Below are 21,254 nucleotides of genomic sequence, written 5' to 3' on the forward strand. Positions count from 1 at the left end.
ACTGTTATGGAAGGAGCCTCAGTAGAAGTTCAATAAAACACCACCCCTTTTGCATAGTCCTGTTCAAACGAACGTGCTGAGGAAAACAACCGAGTACCTGTCCGTAGGTCATTAGCTATCAGCAGTGGTTACTGGTTTCCAAATTATGGACCATAGGAAAAGTCTTATTACAGCTACTGCAAGGGGAATCCAGCAAGTTAGGCAGCAGAATGAAAAAAACACCCTGTATTTTTGGGCAGCAATGTAGGATGCGAGGAAATTAAGAATATTTATTTGTGTTTCTGTTTATCTTTAGTCAAGTTGCAAATTACATCCTAGAAGAGAGAAATGTTAGGAAGAAGATACACAATGCAGAGCTTCCTTTTGCACTTAATTGTCTTACAAATTCAAGTGATCTTGCAAAATGACTTTTTATGCTGAATCTTAAATCCAATAAACAAAATTTTTACCTTTTTATATTAGTGTATTTGAATTGTAAACATTGTTCCTGCAACACTATGATCGGATCTCAAGCATAGTGGTGTTTCCAAAAGTAAAACTACAAATGGAGAATAAAGTTCAAAAACCAAAAATCAGTCCTCAATCCAATTTGTCTGTGCAAGGCTGGAATTAACAAACCTAAGGGGTGACGTGGAATAGCAGGCTGAGTGACATCATTTTCATGGAGAAAAGTTCCTTCTGGTGCCCTAGCCTTGGAAAAGCACACATGCCTGAGGCAGGAGTGGCCTTTCGGTGTGAACCTCACCTGTGTTTCAAGTCATACAATCAAGCAGCGCTCCCATGGGAGACTCAGATGGCCATTGAGTGCCACCCCAGGGGCTATTCTGTCTGCACTGCAGTTGAAAATAAATCCGTGTCTGCTTTTGCATGCTGTTTCATTGATCAGGAGACACGGCCACCTCTTCAGCACGTGTTTTCCCTGGGGAACGGTTTTCCCTGGGGAATACGGGCTGTTTTCCCTGGGGAATACTCCCCTCCCGCAGGGTCGCAGCGAGGAGCTGCCCTCCCGTCCAGGCTTTAAGGAGGTTTGTAATCGTGCAAGGAAGCCAGAGCCATACCCAAGGGGCAGAGCTCTCRGAAAGGACCCAGGCTACTGAGGACACAGGGAAAGGCAATAAAAATACATTTTTTTTAGGTAAAAATGCACACTCCATTCCTTGGACMGCAACACGTGCCAAGCAGCACAGATGCAGATACCAGCAGCACCTCGGGGTATCTCRGTTGCCCAGGACCTTAATGGTGAGTGCAAATCTCCATGAGCACAGACGGCCCTCACTTATTTTAAGGAATTTTTTTTTTCCTCTGGATCTCCTTGTGTGATCAAAGAGGCCAGAGATCCAGGAGGGCTTCGTGCCTACAGGCCCCAGCCACAGGCTCCACTCGGTGCGACAGGGAGGGAGAGGCGGCAGCCCGGCGCGAGGGCTGCAGCACCGAGGGAAGCTCTTCCACACAACAGGGCACGAGTCACTCACAGGCACACGGGGRTGACCAGACGAGCAGCCGGGTCTCCAGCCCTCCCTTGGCCTCAGTCTCCAACGYTGGATGCTTGGCCGCCTTGTTGTCTTGTGTCTTCTGCAACCACCGCGACGGGCACCTCCGAGAGCGAGCCCAGGCCCCAAGGTCCGCGATGCCGGCGCCCGTTCTGCTGGACCACTACAGCCTGGAAGGCAAGACGGGAACRACGCATCCCATGGGAGCGGCGAGCACCCAGCAGGGCCTGGGGGAGCACCCCCCGCTCCCCATGCCCCACACTACAAGTTCCTGTGGCCACGCAGCCCCATAGGAGCCCCCAGGGCAAAGAGCAGCTCAGAGGTGCCGGGCYGGCGCACGCACAAGCGCYGTGCAGAGCTTCCCAGAGCTTTGTTTCCAACAGAAAGCAACCAGCTGGCTCAGCCCTGCGAGAGCGTCAGAAACCCTGTGGTGCTACTGAAAGGATGAGTTCAAAGATACACACCAAAAACCCCTCTCCAGCTTCATTAATCACAGAGCTGCCGGGAGCAGGCGGTTATTCCGAGGGACGCTCGACACTGCAAAGGCAGGGGAGGAACCCTGCAGCCCCAGATAAAAGCACCTCGGAAGCGTGTACGTGCCGTGACATCCCCCTCGGGGATAAACAAGCCTCTCTCCTCCCCCTCATGGAAAACGCACATTCCTCCTGGGAGAGCGATGCCAGGAGAGCGGCTCCGGCACCGCRGTTCTCCCCACGCGACGGCTCCTGCCCTGCCCGTCGCGGTGCCCGTCGCGGCTCCCCGCGGGCGCTCACCGTCCCCCTGTCACCAACAGCAGCAGTTGCTGAGCACGGGGCTGCCCAGCGAGCGCCCTCCTCGCTGGAGGTGACCCAGCCTTCATCTCCGGCCTTCATCTCTCAGCCTCTGCCTGAAAGACCTTCTCCGATTGCTTCCACGAGCGAGCAGGTCGCTGGTGAGATGGTCCCCAGCCCACTTCTACTCGCCAGGAATCCCGTAACCTTCCAGCCGTCTTCCTGGGAATACATAAGCAGACATTGCTAGGATAGCTTAATAAAAAAGAGCTTTCAGCCACGTGTGTGCCCCAGGAATGCCGGGCCAGCATCTCCACCTGCAAGGCAAGGCCGTCTCTCCTCCCGCACGCAGCACTTACCCCAGACACACTGCAGCCTTCTGCTTCATGTCCAGTACCGCTCAGCCCCAGAGTTCACCTTCTGCTCCGACTTTTCCGCAAGGAGTTGACTGCCCAAGGCAAGAGTCGGGGTTCCCAGCCCTTCCTGAGCGACTGCAACTGCCCCCGCGGCCACGGCCAAAAGGCAGCAGCGTAACACGCTCACCCGCAGGGAAATACCTGTGTTGTRGGAAAGAAAAACCTCAGCTCGCCGTTTAAAATGCATGTGTTTTCCTGGACCTTCACCTAAATATTCTACCTGACCTTTCAGAAAATCAAGAGGCTGCAGCAGAGCAGCAGGGACAGAACATTTCCATGGGAGGAGACCACGACTGCAATGTGGACTTGCCCCTGCTGCAAGTTTCACTCTTCAGTTGCTTTAGATCCAACTCTTACTTCCCTCCCCAAACGGAGCTGTTTATTACCTGTGTTACAGATTAACAGATACTGTAGGATTACAGTCGCTAATTGAGCAAATGGATCATCTCGTTTCACGCCTCGCTGCTGACAAGATGAACCGTCAAATATCGCTAAAAGGAGGGATTAGGGAAGCAAACCTTGCTAATGAGTCCAAGTGTCACCTGAGYGTCTGAAAACAGGGCATGATGCAAATCCCAGGAACACGAGAGTCTTCAAGAAATGCAAAGCAGCTCTCGTGGCACATCCAAAAGGTATCATTAAGGAAAAAAAGGTATTGCTGTCACAGCCGAGGAGCGTGAGCGCACTCAGTGGATCTACAGATTCACACGGGAAGGGAAAACTGCAGTTTGTTCTAGTTTGCCATAAAATTTTGTCAAAACACCTCACGTCACACAGGTGTGCACTTGAACACGGGCTATTTCAGGTGGATGGTGCAAAGATAGTGGCGGCAGCTCCGCGCAGAGCCGAGGCCGAGCGCCCGCAAAATCCCGCATTTTACAGCGTTTTTTTGCTTTTCATGCCTATCTTGCTTTTGAAGTCYGGCTTCTCATCAGCATGAAGCACTCTAGGGCAACAGGAAGGTGGGAAAAGCACCAGGAAATTTCAGCTCAGGACAAGGAATGTCTCCGTGCCTTATTTTGCCTGCATGGAGTTTGCAAGGTGGAGCCGTGGGAAGACCTGCAGAATCCCACTTGGAGAAAGCCAAATCYATTGGAAATGAGCTCAGTCCACTCATTACCAACTTATTTTTGTTAAGAAAAGGCCACGTAGACCCCCAAACAGGTCCCAAAACGCATGTTCTGATGCAATTGACCCCACGGGACGATGCCCGAGACACGAGATCCAACCAGGCTTAGGCAGCAGCTGCAATTACAGCTGGCACGGGGGCGAATCCCTCTTGTGTGCAGTTCCCCACCCGCTCTGTTTCATTTCCAGTTCCACCTACTCCTCTTTTCCAGGAGCTGTGGCCACAACCCAACTGGAGCCATTCATCCCGCCGGAATTTCACATACTTCCCACAACGGGCGAGAAGAAGAAGKTGAAGGTGGTGGAGAGGGCAGAAACCGTAAGTGGCACAAGTTGCAAGATGAGCCAGGAAACGTTACAAAATTCTACCACAGGGACAAAGGAACTGGGGAAAATCCAGCTGGCCAGAGGAAGAGGGATCACATACGTCGTCTTCTCAAAGAGCACAGCTATTCTGGAAAGGAAGGGATGGAAAAAGTGCCAACRTTCCTGGTGAGAAGGCCACAAGAGAGGTTTTTAGGGAAAACTGTTTTTTTAGGAAAGAGCAAAGGGTCTTTTTCCCCCTTTTGTTTTATTTTGGTGCTTTTACACGTATAAAATATACTTTAGACACTTTACATTAAAACCAGCAAGCGGGTTTGCATCTGGGAACCCCACGGCCTCTGTGTGAGCCACGGCGCAGAGGCCGCTGCCCGGCGCAGGCTCCGGTGCCAAGGCGGAGGGCAGCGGCCCTGGCACAGAGCAGGTGGGTGACAGGGTTGCTCCCTGCCACCTACACCAGCCTCTCAGCTCAAAGAGCAAGGTCACGTCTCATGGCCAAGCTCCAAGGGCGGCTGGTTCATGGGGCACCTTCCCCTCACCCTTTTAAGTCATTCAAGTAAAAATAAGAAGTTCAAATTCAACGACTATGGGAAAAAAAATAAACCATCATTAGTCCTGGTGTCCAAACTGTCTCACTGTCTTTTCGCTCTCTCTCTTTAGTTCCTCAATGTGGGAATCCAGGCGTTTCAGGATGTGCTGGGATCTCAGCTCTTCCTCTTCCAGGTATCTTGCGGCTATTGATCCAACTGAGGTTGTTGGCAGGGGGCACTACAGAGAAATAGATGTTAACAGGGCTGATGAGGAGAGAAAACACCAGCAAGAAGCTTCAAAACACATCCTGGCATTAGAGCATCAGGGAAGAGACAGTAGATTTAACTGTAACTACACAGGCCATAGGCAACTACACGTCAAAAGAGCCAAGGAGCAATGAAAGCATCAACAACACAAAACCTTTAGGTTCATGATCTACTACATCCATAAAGGTTAGCTGAAAACACTAACATTTGTAAAGGGCAAAAATAATGACGTGCTGACTTCTGGAAGGAAAATCCTGCCAGCACCAGACAACAGTTTCCAAAGCACCTAGATTGGAAGATACCAAGGAAAACCTTCCCTAGAAGTCGTGCTCCAGAGTCCCACACAGGATTACACAAGACAGCTGCTTTGTAGAACGGCAGTCAACTACGAGGAGAGAGGTGARGCTGCTGGGCTGTCTCCAGAAAACATTAGAGCTATCTATAAAGTTCCATATAGAAGTGGATATCTGGTATCCTTTCATTCCAAGTTTCACAACCAATGTAGCAATGATCAGCAAAACTGGCAAGTAAACACTCTAGCAAAGGGAGGCTGTGAAATTTCTGTCCCACGTGCCCAGACCAGGCGCCTGACCTGACCCTCAGTAGCCTCCTCCAAACCAAGAAAACTTCCCTTGCCAAAACTGCAGAGTAAAACCAAGCCACTGCTCCCTATGGAAGTCACTTTCCCCCAGTGAAAGGAGGGAAAGCCTGGCCAAAGCTTGGACTAGCAACGAGCAGCTCTCGGCTTCCTTTTAAATGTTTCCTCTTCTGAAATCAGAGGTTAAAGCTACACCCACATGTGCAAAGCACAACCTGAACTCCCACCACAGCCCACTCCAATCCCGCTGGGAATGATCCATAAATCACCCTAGAATCTTCCCCGCGCCAACAAAAGCTCTTCCTGCCACTCGCCTGTTCTGAACGCCCACTGGGTCTGAACTTACATGAACAATACCACAATTACATTCCATTTAGGAGCACATCAAGAGGAGCTTCCTGCACAGGGGCTGGCAGGTGAATCACAAAGTTACTGAGGAGCTGCTTTCTCACCTAGAAAGCCTGCCTCAGCACCTYGGCAAGGGAACCGAACTGGGTGGTTCCAGCTCTGGAGATTCTGGATTTCTACCAAGCCACAGCAATATAGGGAAGTGGAAACAGGGCTCTGTAAAAGAAGTAATTCTCCCCCATCCCCTTATTAACCCACATGTCCTCAGAAAGCTCATTCCTGCCACTCAAATCACACAGAAGACACAGCAAGTCCTTTTTACTAAATATAAAGTCCTAGAGCTTCTCAGGCCATGAAGCAGAACTGCTAGCACCACCTGAGGAGCTTCCATCGGTCGCTTCTAACCTCAACCATTCTGTGATAACACATACAGGCTCCTAAAATTCATTTTCTGGACACATCCCAAATGACTTTTGCCTTGAAAGGATCAACACCTACTTTGCTGATCGATCTCACCAAGATCTGCAAACCTGCCAAGCCTCTGCTTCTCAGCTCTGGAGGCTTCTCCAGGCTCTCCACAAAATGAAAAACAGCTCTTTTCCCCAGAAACTGTATGTTAAGGCACCTCAGTACTCTACATCCATTTGGGTATCTAAGCCTGTACTGAAGATCCAACCCAAACACCCAAGCAGCATTTTGAAGTGACAGAAACAGATCACAGTAGATCCAGAGGTAGTGGTGCAGTATGGAGAGAAATACAACAGCCTGAAGCATCTAAGCCTGAACCTCTGGACTTAGCTTAGCAGCTACATCAAACAGAAAGGCTTTACCCTCAGAATTCTGAGCAAGAGTCRCATGATTCCCATCATTCAAGGTTTAACCACCCAAGAGTGGCTTTTCTCACTGGTTTAGGTTCAAGCTATAGCCACACACGTCACAGGACCAGAGTGTAGATTCAAAAACCTGGTTCTTTTTGCCAGACGAGAACGTGGCCGTCTCATCAGCCCCTAAGGAGCATCCATCAGGATTTCTTTAGGAGTGCTTACCAAAGGCATGGACTCTCTTGGAAGACTTGACAYAGATTGCCTGCATGCTTCATCAGTGAAACCCGCGTTGCCATCCAGCACGAGGAGCAGAGAATCCCCTCCCAGGAGGACACTGGAAGCAGGAGATTCCCCACARTCCTTGTGGCTCGTCTGGGAAGGTGGCTCCCCGCTCTCGGAGGCCACAGCACCCGTTCCAGCAGGGAAAGGCTGGGTCTGCCACCTCTGCGACTCCCCTGGATGGTGCTGGGCAGCCCWGTCAGGCTTGCGATGCAGCTTCTCTGTCGCCTCCTCGGGTCTGAGCTGGGCTTCCCRAGGGGTCCTGGAAGGCAGGGTGGGAAGCACAACGCCTTGACAGTTCAGCAAAAACTTGCACAGAGAGAACAATTAACATACAGCTCTCCGATAGTCCTGGCAACCCAAAGCAGCTCTCCAGGTTCTCCCATAAGCACTGGGATTTGGAGACAGATGCTCAACACAAAGCACATGGCATCAGAAACCCACAGGGCCACTTGCCTTCTCTTCTCTTCCCTAAAGAGAAGGCAGAATTCCCGGGTCCCACAACACTCACCTGTACTGGGCAGTCCTGGTCTCGGGCTCTTCACTCCGTATCTGCTGAACAGTGACCTGAGGTTCATCCTGGGAGACGTGAGTCGAGGGCTGCAGTTTCGCTCGAGCCTCTGCTAGATCCTTCTGCAATTGCTGGTTCTCAGATTTTAATTTGCTTAATTCAGCAGCATAGCCTTCTCTGAGAGCTCTCAGGGTGACTTCTTTTCCCTAAGAGAGAGAGCAAAGGGCTAAAGTCAAAACTTCTGTTTACAAGACACCACAGGGAAATCCAGAGCAGATTTGGTAAGTGATTCCTTAAGGCATATCCTATATTAACTGGCATTTTTTTAAGGCTTTTCTAGCAGCAAATCAATTATACATGCCTTACTGTGTCTATATCCATACAGGCTGTGTTAATTTGCCTAGCAAGTCTCCTTCCTCATTAGATACTTTTAAAAAAAACTCAGAAAAACACAGACCAAGAGTAACTCAGAGGTGCCTGTCTCTGCYGTTGGGATAATGCGATGGACTAGCTGACCTCAAACTCCTCCAGGATTTTCTCCTGTCATGAGGGGGAAGCCTCAGAGCMAAAGCTGGGGATACTCAGGTGACACCCAAAGAAAAGGTGCAAGTCTGAACAACTCCTCAGTGCCCCCAGTCACACCTTCCACCAGACACCTCGCAGGGATGCAGAGAAGCACTTGCTCCAGCGCCTTAGCTGTTGTTGAGACRTCACCACCCTCACTGGGCAACTGCCTTTCACCTGATCTAGCCACAAAGCTGCTCCCTAGAATCCTGCCAGATCCCCTCACCCAACCTGGGGAGGGCCTGGAGTGGTAACTAGCAAAGGCTGCACATTCATCTCCCCAGCTTGGATTAGCCATACCCCTTCATAAAGGCAGGATATTTCCACACTGACACAGGGAACGGAGGGTCCTCTACACTCAGGGTAAAGATTTTTTTGAGACAAACTTGCCCTAAAATTACCCTGCCGAGTCTGCAACTCTGATTTGCTGTCCCCAAGCCTTTCCAGAATTTCATGGGCTATTTTAGACATCATGCAATTTCACAAGTCTGCCCCAAGCAACTTTCACTGGCAGAAACATGACTTTTTTCCCTCTCTTTTTGGAAACCGAGAGCAACTTGCTCCTCCCCATCTCTTCTCCTTACTAGGTCAGGTAGGTACAATTTTCCACTGTCTTTATGCTTGTCACCTTCCCACTTTTTTTTTTTTTTTTTTTTTTTTGCACATTCTGTTCTAATCAGATGCTTATTTCATTCTCCTCCCAGCTGTATTTACGGACTTCTCCAATGTGCATTTGAAAAACCTAGCCAGCATCTGCAGCATGAGCTGTTCTCGCACCCTACCAAGGCAGCCTCACAGGGGCCTTGGGGCTGTGTGTGTGTGTGGAAGGATTGTTTTTGTTTTGTTTTAAGCAGTTTGCTTCGTTTCCATCTCATTAACAAGCTTTTACAAGCCAGGCAGTGACTTACAAGACCACTTGGCAGTTCAAGCAGGAGGCAACGATCTTTAGGTCACGTCAGGCTCAAATGAGCCCTCCAGAAAGCTGTGCTTTTCCTCCAGCTCACTGGCCACAGGCTCCCTGCACACGGCAGCTCCCTGGAAACTTGGCACATTTCGACACCACTCCAAACTCAGTATTTTTGAGCCTTATTTTCCTTACAAACTGGCCATTTTACCTGGCACTGGGAGGTTTGGAAAAGGGTGCTAGCCCCTTCCCACCTCTGTGCCCTAATGCATATACCTCCACCATCCCGAACTCCATTTTCTCCAGCATCTCTGAGAGGTGACGGTTTTCAAGCCTCAGGGTTTCCAGCTGAACCAGAATTACCTGACGAGACAGAGGCAAACAAAGGCTCAAGAAAAACCCCAAAACAAACCCCCCCAAAACAGCCACAAACACAACACCCTCCCCACCCACCCCTACAACCATGTTCCACCCTTGGTTCAAGCCTAACTACACCTTAAACACAGGTTTTGTGCTGTTACTCCTGCAAGTCTGTAGGAGAGACCATACAAGCAACTGTGCAAAGTCATTTGCTTTCAGCTTTCAAAGATGCCATCATGTGACCTAGTTATCCTTGAGCTGTGTCAAAGAAACCTGCAAGACTGCCAAAGTTACRGGTCTGGAAAGAAGAAGAGGCGACACAGCCATAACAAACATCATAAATAGGAGGATTTCACTAGGAGGCTCTTCAAAGTCTTTGTTCTAAGACTGAAGACAGAGGGAAGCTATTAGCATCGCTAAAAAGCAGCATGTTTTGCAAGCCCTCCCACTCTCAGAGAGGCAGTGCAAAGCTCCTGCATTTCTTACCCTGTGCTCCACGGCCTTCCTCTCTGCTCTTTCGATCTCTGTCCTCAGCCGCTGCTCCAGGTCTGACGTGGAGCCACTTTTGGACGCGATCGTGATGTCCCGCTGGTGCAGCTCCTGTGTTAACTTGGAGATTTCCCTTTTCATGCCCTCCAGCTCGCTGCTGTGCGTTTGCTCAGTTTGACAGAGTTGCTCTTTCAGCTGGGGGAAGACACACACACCCAAGAGGTTTTAAAAGATGCCTCAGCAAGCAAGCAAACGCATCGGACACGGTCATGCGAAATCCAAGCAYTGGCAAACAAATAAAACTCTCTGTAACAATCCTCCCGTGCACGCTTGTCCTTCCTGATGGATAACCACTTCATCCGTCCCTTTTCCACACCATAAACTGCCGTCAGAGACAGGATGCAAGTTACACACTGTGCAGAACTTGAGCCGACACGTAATGGATCAAATCACGTTCCCTTTAGCTCACATTTGTCTCAACTGGCAGCAACTGAAAACTGAGGCAAGAGGTAAGCACTGGGTGAGCACCGTGGTGCTTCCATTATATCCCCTTGCAATTCATCCCTCTGCCATCCAACCTGGAATCTTTAAATAGCCCTGAATAGATTTCTCTGCCACAAAATGTACCCAACCTTTTGAACCAATATTAACTTGCAGCATTCCAAGTTACCCATGGCAAATCTCCACGGATTAGGTAACAGGGCACAGGGTAAAAATTAGGCACAGGGTAAAAAATGTACCTCTGTTTCCATAGCTTCATTTGGTGATAACTTATCTCTGCATCACAAGAGGGAATAATCATTCCTTATTTACCTCCATGATCCACATGATTTCACTTTCTGSATATTCAATTATCTCCTCTCCAGCATGTTAAGTCCTACTCTATCCAGCGATTTATACAATTTATCCTTGTACAAATGCAACTCCAACCTTTCGAGGTCATCTTTTGCTGTACCTTCCCTTCTCTCATGTTCCTTTTGAGGTGAACAGACATTATTCTGGCAGGCACTGCACACGCTTACTCAGCATTGTCACAGCACAACAACGTACAGAAAATACCTCCCCTTCCCTTAGCCAGCAGCACCAACCACCCAAACCCATTTATTTTGCTGAAGATTTACAAGTATTTTGAAAAACTGAACCAAGGGATCTCTGCCTCGCTGACTCCATGGGCGCCTTCCCCGCTCCCCAGGAACAAAGACACGTTACCTTTTTAATCTCTGCCTTTGAGTCACTGTGATGTTCTTCCATGGACTGCAGCTCTTTGATATTCTCCGCCAGCTCTTCACTCAGCTGCACACACCTCGCATTTGAAGACACCAGGCTGGATGCCAAACACAAAGCTAGAGATTAGAATTCTTCAAGAGGAGAATATGGTCAGAAGGACCTTTGATCATCCAAGCAGGCTCCGGGGSCTGTCATAAGAGAAATTAGACTCTAATGCAGGAGTTCCTTACCAATCCTTTGGGTCTGTGGACCAAAATCATCTCCAAAAAAGATGATGAACGAGATCTAGTAGATACCGTGATTTCTTGCTTCTTTACCATAATAAAGTTACCAAATTCCTCAGCAAATATTAATCTAGACCACAACCTCGGAGAAAAGAACTTTTTAATAACCCTCATTTCAAGGGGAAGGTCTAGATCTGGTTTCTATCAGCTAACAGAGACTCCTTAATCTATTAAGGAYGAAGGTGCTAAGCCTAAGCAAGCTAAAACAAAACAAAACCACCCACAGTACACAATGAAAAGCAACCCATTAGCAAAAGTCTCACTATGAAACTTCAAAATGAAAAGCATTTGATTTCTTTAGCCCTTTGATATTCAAAATAAGCTTACAGAAATCCGAGGGTCTGGCGAACTTGCATAATGTAATACATAATAACCTGTATTTATTAAGTTTAAACAGTCAGCTACCTGCTCTCAAGATGAGTCACCTCCGACTGTAAGTGCTGCTCCTTCTTCTGGGCAACATCCAGCTGCAGGAGCAGATGCTCCAGCCCTGGAGAAGACACYGGCCTCTCCTGCAAACGCTCCTCCAAGGCCCTGCACAGAGTCACAGGCTTCAATCTCAACACAAAAACATCTCACCCGAGGTCCCTAATACAGGGAACCTAAGTGTTTTCTCACAGTTCCCTGGAAATATCTGTAGTCCAACACTAGGTGACACCTGTGCACACTCTGAGCACACAAACACGTGAGCTCAGGACAGCCCCCTGTTTGAATCCAGGCTCACGCAGGACTACAGCCCCTCTTCACCTTGGTGGCTCTGCCATTCCCAGGCACCCAGTGACCACGTGAAGGAAGCACCTGATCACATCTACACTTCTGGCACGGTCACCAGAACACTCTAGCGTCCGCATGTTGCCACTGCAGACCGGGAAGGCTGGGATGACTTTGCCACCGCGTCACCAACACCCTAACCTGACATCATTCAACTGCTGGGAATTCTCACTGATGTCAGTACGGATGGACTTGGGCCCCGGAAAAGCCTCTGTCACTTGACTGGAACACCCAGGTAACACGAGAGGAGAAGCACAGGGGTGGCACGAGGCAAGTGCAAGGACTACCTGATGACAAGTTCTTTAGTGCAAAGGGTTTCGCTGAGCCGGGCCAGCTCGCTCTGCAGCTGCTCCTGATGCAGCTTGGAGCTGTCAATGAAATCTTCCTGGGACTGCAAGGTGGCTCTCAGTTCCATCTTCTCATCCTGTAACACCTGCACAAGGAGGAGAGGCAATGAGTGCTGCAAGGCGGGAGAAAAATCTATTATAATGAGATGAGAAGTTGATCACATTTTTAAGAAACACTGGGGAATGCTGTGAAGCACCACAGAGGTACCACACTGTCAGCTTAGAGGACAACCTGGAATTTCACAAAGGCTCTAGAGAGAGACAGGAGTTCTGGGATGACAGCCCTTCCTGCTGCTTCTCAGAGGCCCTGCTTTAGATTCAGGTCCCTGACAATTCCTCCACTGACCTCTAACATTTTCTTGGATTGCCTTAATTCTTCTTGAACTCTCTGCTGATCTTGCAGGATCATCCGATTGTTCTCAGTGAGATCGTCCACTCTCATGTTAAGTCTCTCCACCTCCAGCTCATTGGCACAGATGGCATCATTGGCCCTCTCCAGCTTGCTGGTTAAGTGCTGGATTTCCGAGCGGCTTGCCAGCTCCACCGACTCCAGCATCTGCTTCCGAGTGGCAAGCTGAGTCTGCTGACAGCAACGGGTGGGGATTAAAGCTAAACTACACAAAGCCCCGCGCAGCAAAACCGCGTGGATTCGACACCGATTTCTTTGTTCTGCAAATCACGCCCRGAACAAGCAAATCTATCAATCGGGGAGCTAGGGGAAGAATTGTCTCAGGGTTACAAGATGGGTAAAGCTTTCCCAGATCAACAGAATTAAAAACAATAAATTTGAGGGGTCCCTCCAGCTCCAAAGSGTTCAGGCAGGATTTGGGAAAAGAGGACTCACTCAAATAGCCCAAGCTGCCCAGGTGTGAACCAAGAAGAGCGCTGCCTGGTTTTTGGTTTTGACCATTAAGCCAAGACTGGGGAGACAACAGCACGTTAGCAGGTTTGCCGGCATCCTACACAAGCTGGAGACAATCCAACCATGAATTCCACACAAGGACAGCAAGCAGTTCTTGGTGCACAAGGGGTGGGGAGAGAGGGAGGGAGAGCATCTAACAAATCAGGAGCTGAACAGAGTGCAGTAGTCGATTATACTTTGCTTTATGCAGCAAATCTCTGCTTCTAACAGCCTGCTAGAATGCTGCCTTTCAATACTTCATCCTTTTAATAGAAGACAAGAAAAAAAAGTGTAGTAGTTATAAGGAACGTGTGACTAGCAAACAAAAACAATCCAGCACTATTATTTACAGGCACAATGCTTTACTTCGTAGCATTTCTCTACACTTTGCTACCTCATGAAGTTTTTAACAAGCCAACTCGCACAGTTTTCTAAGAAAATTTACTTTGTACCTACCCTTTTTGTGCAGCAGCTTGTATTTTTTAAAAGCTGAAACAAAGTATTTGAGTACTGCTTTGCTATCAATTTCTAAGAGTAGCAATTCCTGTCAGCCTCAGAATTAGCACTTGCTTATTTATCACCCAGCAAACAATGCCCCTTAACAGAGAAAACTATAGGAGCTGCGTGTTTGGAAGACTATGGTATAATTTTGATTACAGCCTTTTCATTATCTGAATAGTTGAGTCAGAAAATGTAATCAAGCATGGCAAGAATTTGAAGTATAGCTCTTTTTCTGCCCAAGAAACCAGAGGGCCGGACTACCTGCGTATTTCTTCCTGCACTGAGACAGCATCCATGCTGTCTCACTCGCACTCCGGGGTCAGCCAGCTCCACGTGACCTCATGCCAAAAGACAGCGGGAACCAAGCGGATAAAAAGCATGGAAATGTGGGAGAGRGAGGCAGTTCCTGCACACTCAGCTCGTCAGGGAAAGGGAGGATTCAGGGAGGCTGCTCATGGGGACCACGCGCCGAACTCGCCTGCGCTGCTGGGGAAAGGTCTTCCTGACTTCTGCTCTTCTGCTCCACAGCAAGAGAGTGGCCGTGAGAGCAGCCAGCGCGCCCCAAGGACACATCTGCTCTCAGACAATTGAGCTATCAGCGACACAAAGGCAGCGGAGCAGCAAGACCTGCTGTTCCAAGGCTCCCTCTGCCTGTGCGGATCTGCTCGCGTCAGCCACTGCAGTCCTGTCATCACCACCTCCTCCTCGCGGGGACCCTGACTCGAGAGCAGCTCRGGAGCCCGAGCAAGGAAAAGCCCCCAGCAAGGGCTTCTTATCAGCGGCTGCTGTGGTGGTGCCAGGGGCACTTCAGGGTCGTGCTCTCCATCAATCCGCGTGGCTCCATGAACCCACTGAGCCCCGAGCTGTGCAGGAGCAGCAAGAGAGGGGGAAAGTGGGGCAGGGGGCTGAAAATTGCTGTTGTTCTGGCGCTTTGTGGAGATATCTGGTGGGAGGGGAAAGCRTTTTCCAATGCCTGAGCTGGACCCCAAAGCTAAACTTAGCTGCCGTCAGGTATGCAGCTTTGAACGACAYGGCAGGAGGTAACAGCTATTCTGCAGTGTCCTGTGCTGTGGTCTGCTCTCTCGCACCAGCTTCTTGCTGCTGCCACTTGTACTACTGGCACAAGTCAACAGGGCAGCAGGAAGCGAGGGCAAAGCCGGGGCACGTTCACCCAGCCTCCACCAACAGACTCCGCATCTTTTTTCCGTGCAGAGTTTACGAGCAGGGCTTTCTCCACCAGGACACTGAAAGTCACTTCAGTCCAACCTAAGCGGGATCCAAGCCCCAGAGGCTGCACATCTCTGCCCCTTTCCCACCAGCCAAACCAGTACCTGAATGAGCTCGGACTGCTCGGCCAGGGCCTTCCGCTGCGCCTCCAGGGATGCCACCTGCTGCTGGTAAAGCAGGCGCTGCTTCTCCCACGCGAGGGATTTCTGACGGAATTCCTGCAAAGACAGCGGTGGCGGCTGGGAGCGCCGGCTTCCCAACCCAACAGGGCGGCCCCTTCCAGGTGGCACCCGGGCTTGTTCCTCCCGGCGGGAAAGGGGCACACTGTTATCCAGGTATTCGGTGCACCAGCTCAGCAACACAAAGACCCTCTCGTTTTCCTCCCTCCCAATTAAAACTTTGGTGTCAATTATTGCTGTTTACAACCATTAAACACCAGCAGACTCYGGGGCAGCTTCGTGAGGCTGCAGTCAGCACTTTAACAGCTCAGCCTKGCTCCAGCTTCTGCACAGGCTGCTATTGAAATCACTAAGATGGCAAGCAGGAAATATGGATTTTTAATGCTGATCTTTGATCCAGAGATTGGACTCTGCATCAGTCAGATGTGTTTGTTAGCCCCGACTAAAGGGTAGCGCTGGAGAAAATTGGGTGCAGTTGAGCTCAGCATGGCAGGAAGATTAAAAGATGAGATGGAGWTGAAAAAGAGCTGGGTATGTGGTTCCCTCCCCTCAGAGCAGTGAAATGACAACCTCTTCACACTGCAAGTCATTTTGCTCACATAATTAATTATTCTTCCAGCACCTTCTTCCTTTTATTTAGTCTGAGCTCAAGAACAGCAGCAKGAATTCTCCTACGTCCCTACAGGCCCCAATGCAAAACCCAGCCGCTATTACACAAGCCATTGAGAAAAACTAACCTGGAAGGGCCAAAGGTTTTTTTGTTTTTAAATGAGGATTCAGTGTCCACTTGCCAGTGGAGCATTCCATGGAAGCTCATGGAAGCCCAAGCAGTCAATACCCTGGACCCTGCTCAGCGTTTGCTTTCTAACAACACACCTCCAGCTTCCTGGTGAGCCGGCTCATTTCTAGCTGTTCCTCCTCTTCTCTCTTGGCCCCTTGTTCTCTAGCTTCTTTCAGCTGTTTCTTTTGCAGCTTCTCGTAGCTCCTCCTCAGCCTGGCCAGCTGCAAGGAAGGCAGTGAATAAAACCACCCTGTTCGAGTCTAGTGCTGCAGGAATTAAATAGCAGTTGGAAGAAAGGCACTCAAAATGCCTCGAGGCAAACAATTCCCCCAATTCAAGGCCACGTGCTTTGCAAATGAAGACTTCTATTTATGTAAACTATTATATCCAACACAAAGACAAAAACTGCCACGTTGGCCAAACAAGGAGCAAAGCGCCGCGCTCAGCCACGACACCAGCAGCTCCAACTAACCCTCTGCCTCGTCAGTATTAAGCCTAAAAAATGGGTAAGAGGGAGGCTCGGGCAGCTAAGGGTGGTGCTGTGCTCTCCAAAGATGCCTCCCCACCACGGCAGGGCCCCCGGGGAAGGCAGATTTATGTCCTTTGCACAGGACATAACAGGCAGTTTTGAGTTATGTCCTACGTCCTTTGTCCTCGCTATCTCCTCTGCTGTGTCCTGCTCAGGTCAACCACACGCTTCACAGTGACCGCAGGATGCCAAGGGGAATTTGAGGAATCAGCCTTCCCGTTTTATTGATAAAGGAAGCCACGTGCACAGARGAAGAGGATGGCTGTGAAAGAAGAAATGACATCTGAGGGAAGGCCTCTCAATTCACAGCCCCACAGCCTGGTCATCAAAGCTGACTTCTCTTCTTTGAAGCTGCTCCAGAGCCCTGAGGCAGCAAAGACTCGGGATGTGCAAGGGGAGCGCAGAGGCTCACAATTAATATCCTTGTGTTTCAAACAACCCAGGAAGGCTGCAGGTACTGATTTATCCCTGTAACAAACCAAGCTGGACGCTGCACGTGCAATTTACTGGTAACGGTGGTAATCTGAAGCAGGAGGAACTTCCCCGCAAAGAGAGACTGAGGAAAATGTGAAACTCCATTGATAAAATACCAACATGCTGCAATTTTGGCCCCAACACATACTTCAGTTTTTAACTGAAGTAAATAATCAGCCAAATATTACATAATAATTCCACTATAGAAATCTGGGCAGACCTGCCAATGCATCTCAGCTTTGCTTTACAGCTCACCTCCGATTCCCCTGGGAACACCTAATGAATGAGGACAGTTAATCATCCTGAGCAATAAGGTGTTTTAAACGAGGACAGATGCCTTCTGCCAGCAAAGCTGAAACTGCAAAATTAGTTTAACTTATGTCTTACAGTGAGCAGGAACTAAGCCAAGCCCTCCAGAGAAAGCAGGTCCATGCTCTGCTATTTAACTCCCTGCTCCTGAGAAGCAGGTGGAGACGGGCAAAGAGACACAGCTCAGGYCTTAATCCCCACCAAAAAGAAAGAATAAACAGGGGTAAAAAGCAGGTGAGATTGTGTTATCCATCACATCTCACGTTGTCCTCGCATGATCAAGGYCAGGCTCACCATCACTCTTTTGTAATTCTCTGCAATGCTGAGGGAACCAACTGCTGCTTCCTGTACCCATGGCAACTCGAGCAAAAGCTCTTTGGTGAATAGGGTGGGAAATTGCAGGAAATTTTGGCCGTACATTGGTGCAGACGAAAACTGCAACAATACATTTATTACAGCTTCCCACCCCAGCAGCTGCTCATTCACTACCAAGGTCCTCCAGCACAAGAGAAACACGGCTACCRGAGCAAAAACCATTATTTTGTCTGCACTCATCTCTCTTTTGTACAARTGTAATGTTTAAAAGAACGGCAAGGTTGAAAATCAGATCAAAAAACAGACTATTTTTCTGAAACTCACCTCTTCTTGAAATTTCTTCAGCTGCTGTTCGTATTCTCTAACCATATCCTGTTTGGCTTTTTCCGTGTCTTCCAACTGCTGCCGCAGCATGCCCACCTAAAGAAAGGCATGGGAAGGCAGAGAAACAAAACGAGAGCTTTGGCTTTGACCCATCCACCTCCTGGCTTTTGTTTTGGCTATTTGCATGTGGCCTTTCCATCAAATTGGTCATAGATTACACATTAAGGTTATAAAGTATCTATGGACAAACGAGACCCATGGCGTGACCTCAATGCTCTCAGGTGGAGCAGAGCCCTTGAAATRACACCTACAGCTGAGCGGGGCTTTGAAACTCATGGGGAGGACTTAGTTATATTGATTTAAAGGCTCCCTTGACTCATTTTCACCTTCTTCTTGTCCTTCTCCTACCCACAGGAGAGCCACCTTTCTAATTGCAGGCCCAAAAGACTGCAAAATCCAATAAACAAGTAATAGACAATAGGCTTTCAGGAAATAATAGCAAAAAAGAATCCTACAAATAAACCAAAAGCATGAATATGCTCTTGTAGTGATTTTAACCATGCCTTACAGTTAATTTTTTTCACATAAATGTTTCTGATGGTAAGAAATATTTCAAAAAGGCCTAGAGAAAACACAAATTATAAGATCTTGTTACCCTTAACACAGCTATAGGCAAAATTTAACACCGTATTTCAACTTTAAACAACAAAGAAAAAGYCAGTTCTGAGAAAATGATAACTTTCACACAGCACACTTCTATGCAAAGTCAACAGCAGCCCTCATGCTGAATTGTAACRTGTAAAACCCAAGGGACCACGCTGAGCAGGCGGCGGGGAACTGAGGCGGTACCTCCTTGTGCTTCTCCTCCAAAGCAGCCCTGGCCGAGCACAGTTCCTGCTCCCGAACGTCCAAGCAAGCCTCCAAGGCCTGCGCCTGTCCTTCCCACTCGGACTTCTTGTGGGCCACCATAATGTCGATCTGCTTCATCAGCTCCTGCAGCTCGGCCTCGCACGACGTCAGGAACCCGCTGCGGGGACAGAAGGAACTTGTTCAAGCCCCAAAGCAGGTGCCACCCAACACACTTCTTAAATCCCAACCAGAACAAATGAGCTACACACTTTACATACAGACATTTTGTTCCCTTTTAATCCTAGAGGCATAACAAGCACCTACATACACTTATCCCTTTGTCTTCGTACTACACGTTATCTAAGTAAAAGGACCAGATTTTATCCATATTTTCTAATCTTCTTAATTGCTCTCCAGGCAGAGACATTTTATACCAACTTCCAGCCACTTGAGAATTCTTACAGCCAAGCGATCAGCTCCTGAAAATAGAAGTTTATCACAAATGCAAACAAAATCCTAAATGGAAGGGGCTGCATGACAGGATGCTAATGAAGAATAAAGCATTCGCAACCCACTGGGGCCAGCAGCTCCCCAGCGACTGCAGGATTTCTAATTTGGTGCAGTAATTATTGGAGCCAATTCAGCTAACTCCTCTCCAACTTCACGAGCTGCTAAGCCCGGGACAATATTAAGGCTTGCAAGATGCAGCCCTAGAGGGCAGGGAACTCGATGATGATCTTTACCCCTTTAATTTGCCTGTCAAACGGGAAGCGCTCCGAAGAAATGGAAATCAATAGGTTAAGGGATCGAARCGTCTCTGTTCCCCCAGAGCCTGTGCAACTTGACGGGTGGTTTAATAGGGAAAGAAATAGTTCTTAAAGGAGCCAAAATCATTTGGGTTTGAAGTTCAGCCTGCCCTGCGAGTTACTGAAAATTAGCAGCCTTTATGCAGAGCAAGAACATTTCTTTCTCAGCAACTGCTAAAATAAAGTTCAGTCTAAGCCTGGTTTTTGCTAACAGCTATTTGCAGAGGAAACACACGGCATCAGTAAATTTGGCTCAATTTCTCAAAGACATCTCTGAAAAACCACCTCAATGATGTTTGCTTCACACTTGCTTAACATATAAAGCCATGTTTCTCTCTCCCATTATTGACAGCGCAGTCTCTCTGGGATCCAAAATCTAGATTTTTTTCCCCCACGACAAAGAGTGAAGGATTCTTCAGAGCTGAACAGCGCTCTACAGTGCCAGCGTGCTCAAGAAATAATCAGATGTTTCCAATAAAAACAGGCAGCAACGGCACATCTCATTAACCTGACAGGGCTCTTACAGAGATACTTATTCCCTTTTAATTGCTCCTGCTCCTGGTGTTAGAAGGCAAGGAGGGTTTTAAAAACAAAAGGAGGTAGACTTTTTAGGGAAGACGACACATAAAAATAGCAACAGGGCCACGGTATCAGACAGCGGGATTACCGGGAAGCCGGCTCACCCAGTGACTTTGTTTCCATTTTAGCTCAAGGCCACTGCACTAACCAGCCCAACAGCAAAGACCGCATGTGAGCAATGGAAGTTTTGCCCGGCTGGCATGAGAGGATTTGGTTTTAAATCAAAGGGGAATTAGTGCGATTAGCCTGAAGGACAGAGCACGGTGCTGCGTACATACCTCCCCTGGCCGTGCCTTTGCATTCCTTCCAGCAAAGCCTCCATCCCCAAATCCCGGGGGCGTTAGCAGCTAGGAGAGCAAACACAAAGCAGAGGTCAACCAAGGCAGCAAGCTGGTTCCTTTGCCCGGCCGCTGAAGACACAACTGAACCCTGCAGGAAGTTTACACAACAGCACGATACAGCGGGGGTGCMCAGGTACGGGGGAGAATAGCGGGCACCCTCGCGGATTTACAAGGCCAAATAAAGGGAAAAAGATCTTCCCACAAACGCAGAGGCTGGAGCTGTGAGCGCCGGGAGCGTGGGAGGATTCGGCGGCGTTACCTGCTGCCCAGGGGAGCGGCAGCAAAGGGAGCCCGTGCTCCGCGAGCCGCTTGGCTCGGCGCACCGGGACCTCCGGGCGTCCCGAGGAAGCCCAGGCCCAAGAGCCGCCTCCGAGGGCGTATTTGCTGTTTTGGAGAAAACATCTCATACACAAGCGGCATTCAAAGCCCCTACCATGAGCTCGGTCTCTACTACAAGCCAGCCTAACAGCCCGCAGAGCTCATGAYGGCTTTCGGCCGCTGCGGCTCAGCACGGACGTGTCCGTCAATGCAGCCCTGCCCGCTCGCGGGCGCCTCTGGCCTCTAAGGCCACGGCAATAACCGGAGCGGCTCCGGAGCAGCGCGCGGGCTCCGGGGAGGCGGCTCCTGGGCGCGCAGCGGGGCTGCTCCGCACTGAAGGGACGGGGACGGACGGGGAGGCGGCAGGTGGCGGGTACCGGCGCTCGGTGCCGG

General features: G+C 49.3%; 1 protein-coding gene across 1 annotated transcript; it reads right to left on the reverse strand.

Moving 5' to 3' along the window:
- Window positions 1-4,523: 4,523 nt before the first annotated feature.
- CEP63 (centrosomal protein 63) lies at window positions 4,524-20,524 on the reverse strand. Its single transcript, XM_026038732.1, has 14 exons — window positions 20,481-20,524; window positions 18,818-18,995; window positions 17,969-18,064; window positions 16,113-16,238; window positions 15,162-15,275; window positions 12,775-13,008; window positions 12,369-12,514; window positions 11,716-11,844; window positions 11,009-11,123; window positions 9,797-9,994; window positions 9,227-9,313; window positions 7,483-7,688; window positions 6,915-7,233; window positions 4,524-4,893 (listed from the first exon to the last, which is right to left on the reverse strand). Exons 1-14 carry the CDS (start codon window positions 20,522-20,524, stop codon window positions 4,735-4,737), a joined length of 2,151 nt encoding a protein of 716 aa, XP_025894517.1. The 3' UTR covers window positions 4,524-4,734.
- Window positions 20,525-21,254: the final 730 nt, after the last annotated feature.

This window comes from Nothoprocta perdicaria, unplaced genomic scaffold (genome assembly GCF_003342845.1).
Source record: "Nothoprocta perdicaria isolate Ctin4 unplaced genomic scaffold, notPer1 scaffold_217, whole genome shotgun sequence".
Lineage (NCBI taxonomy): Eukaryota > Metazoa > Chordata > Aves > Tinamiformes > Tinamidae > Nothoprocta > Nothoprocta perdicaria.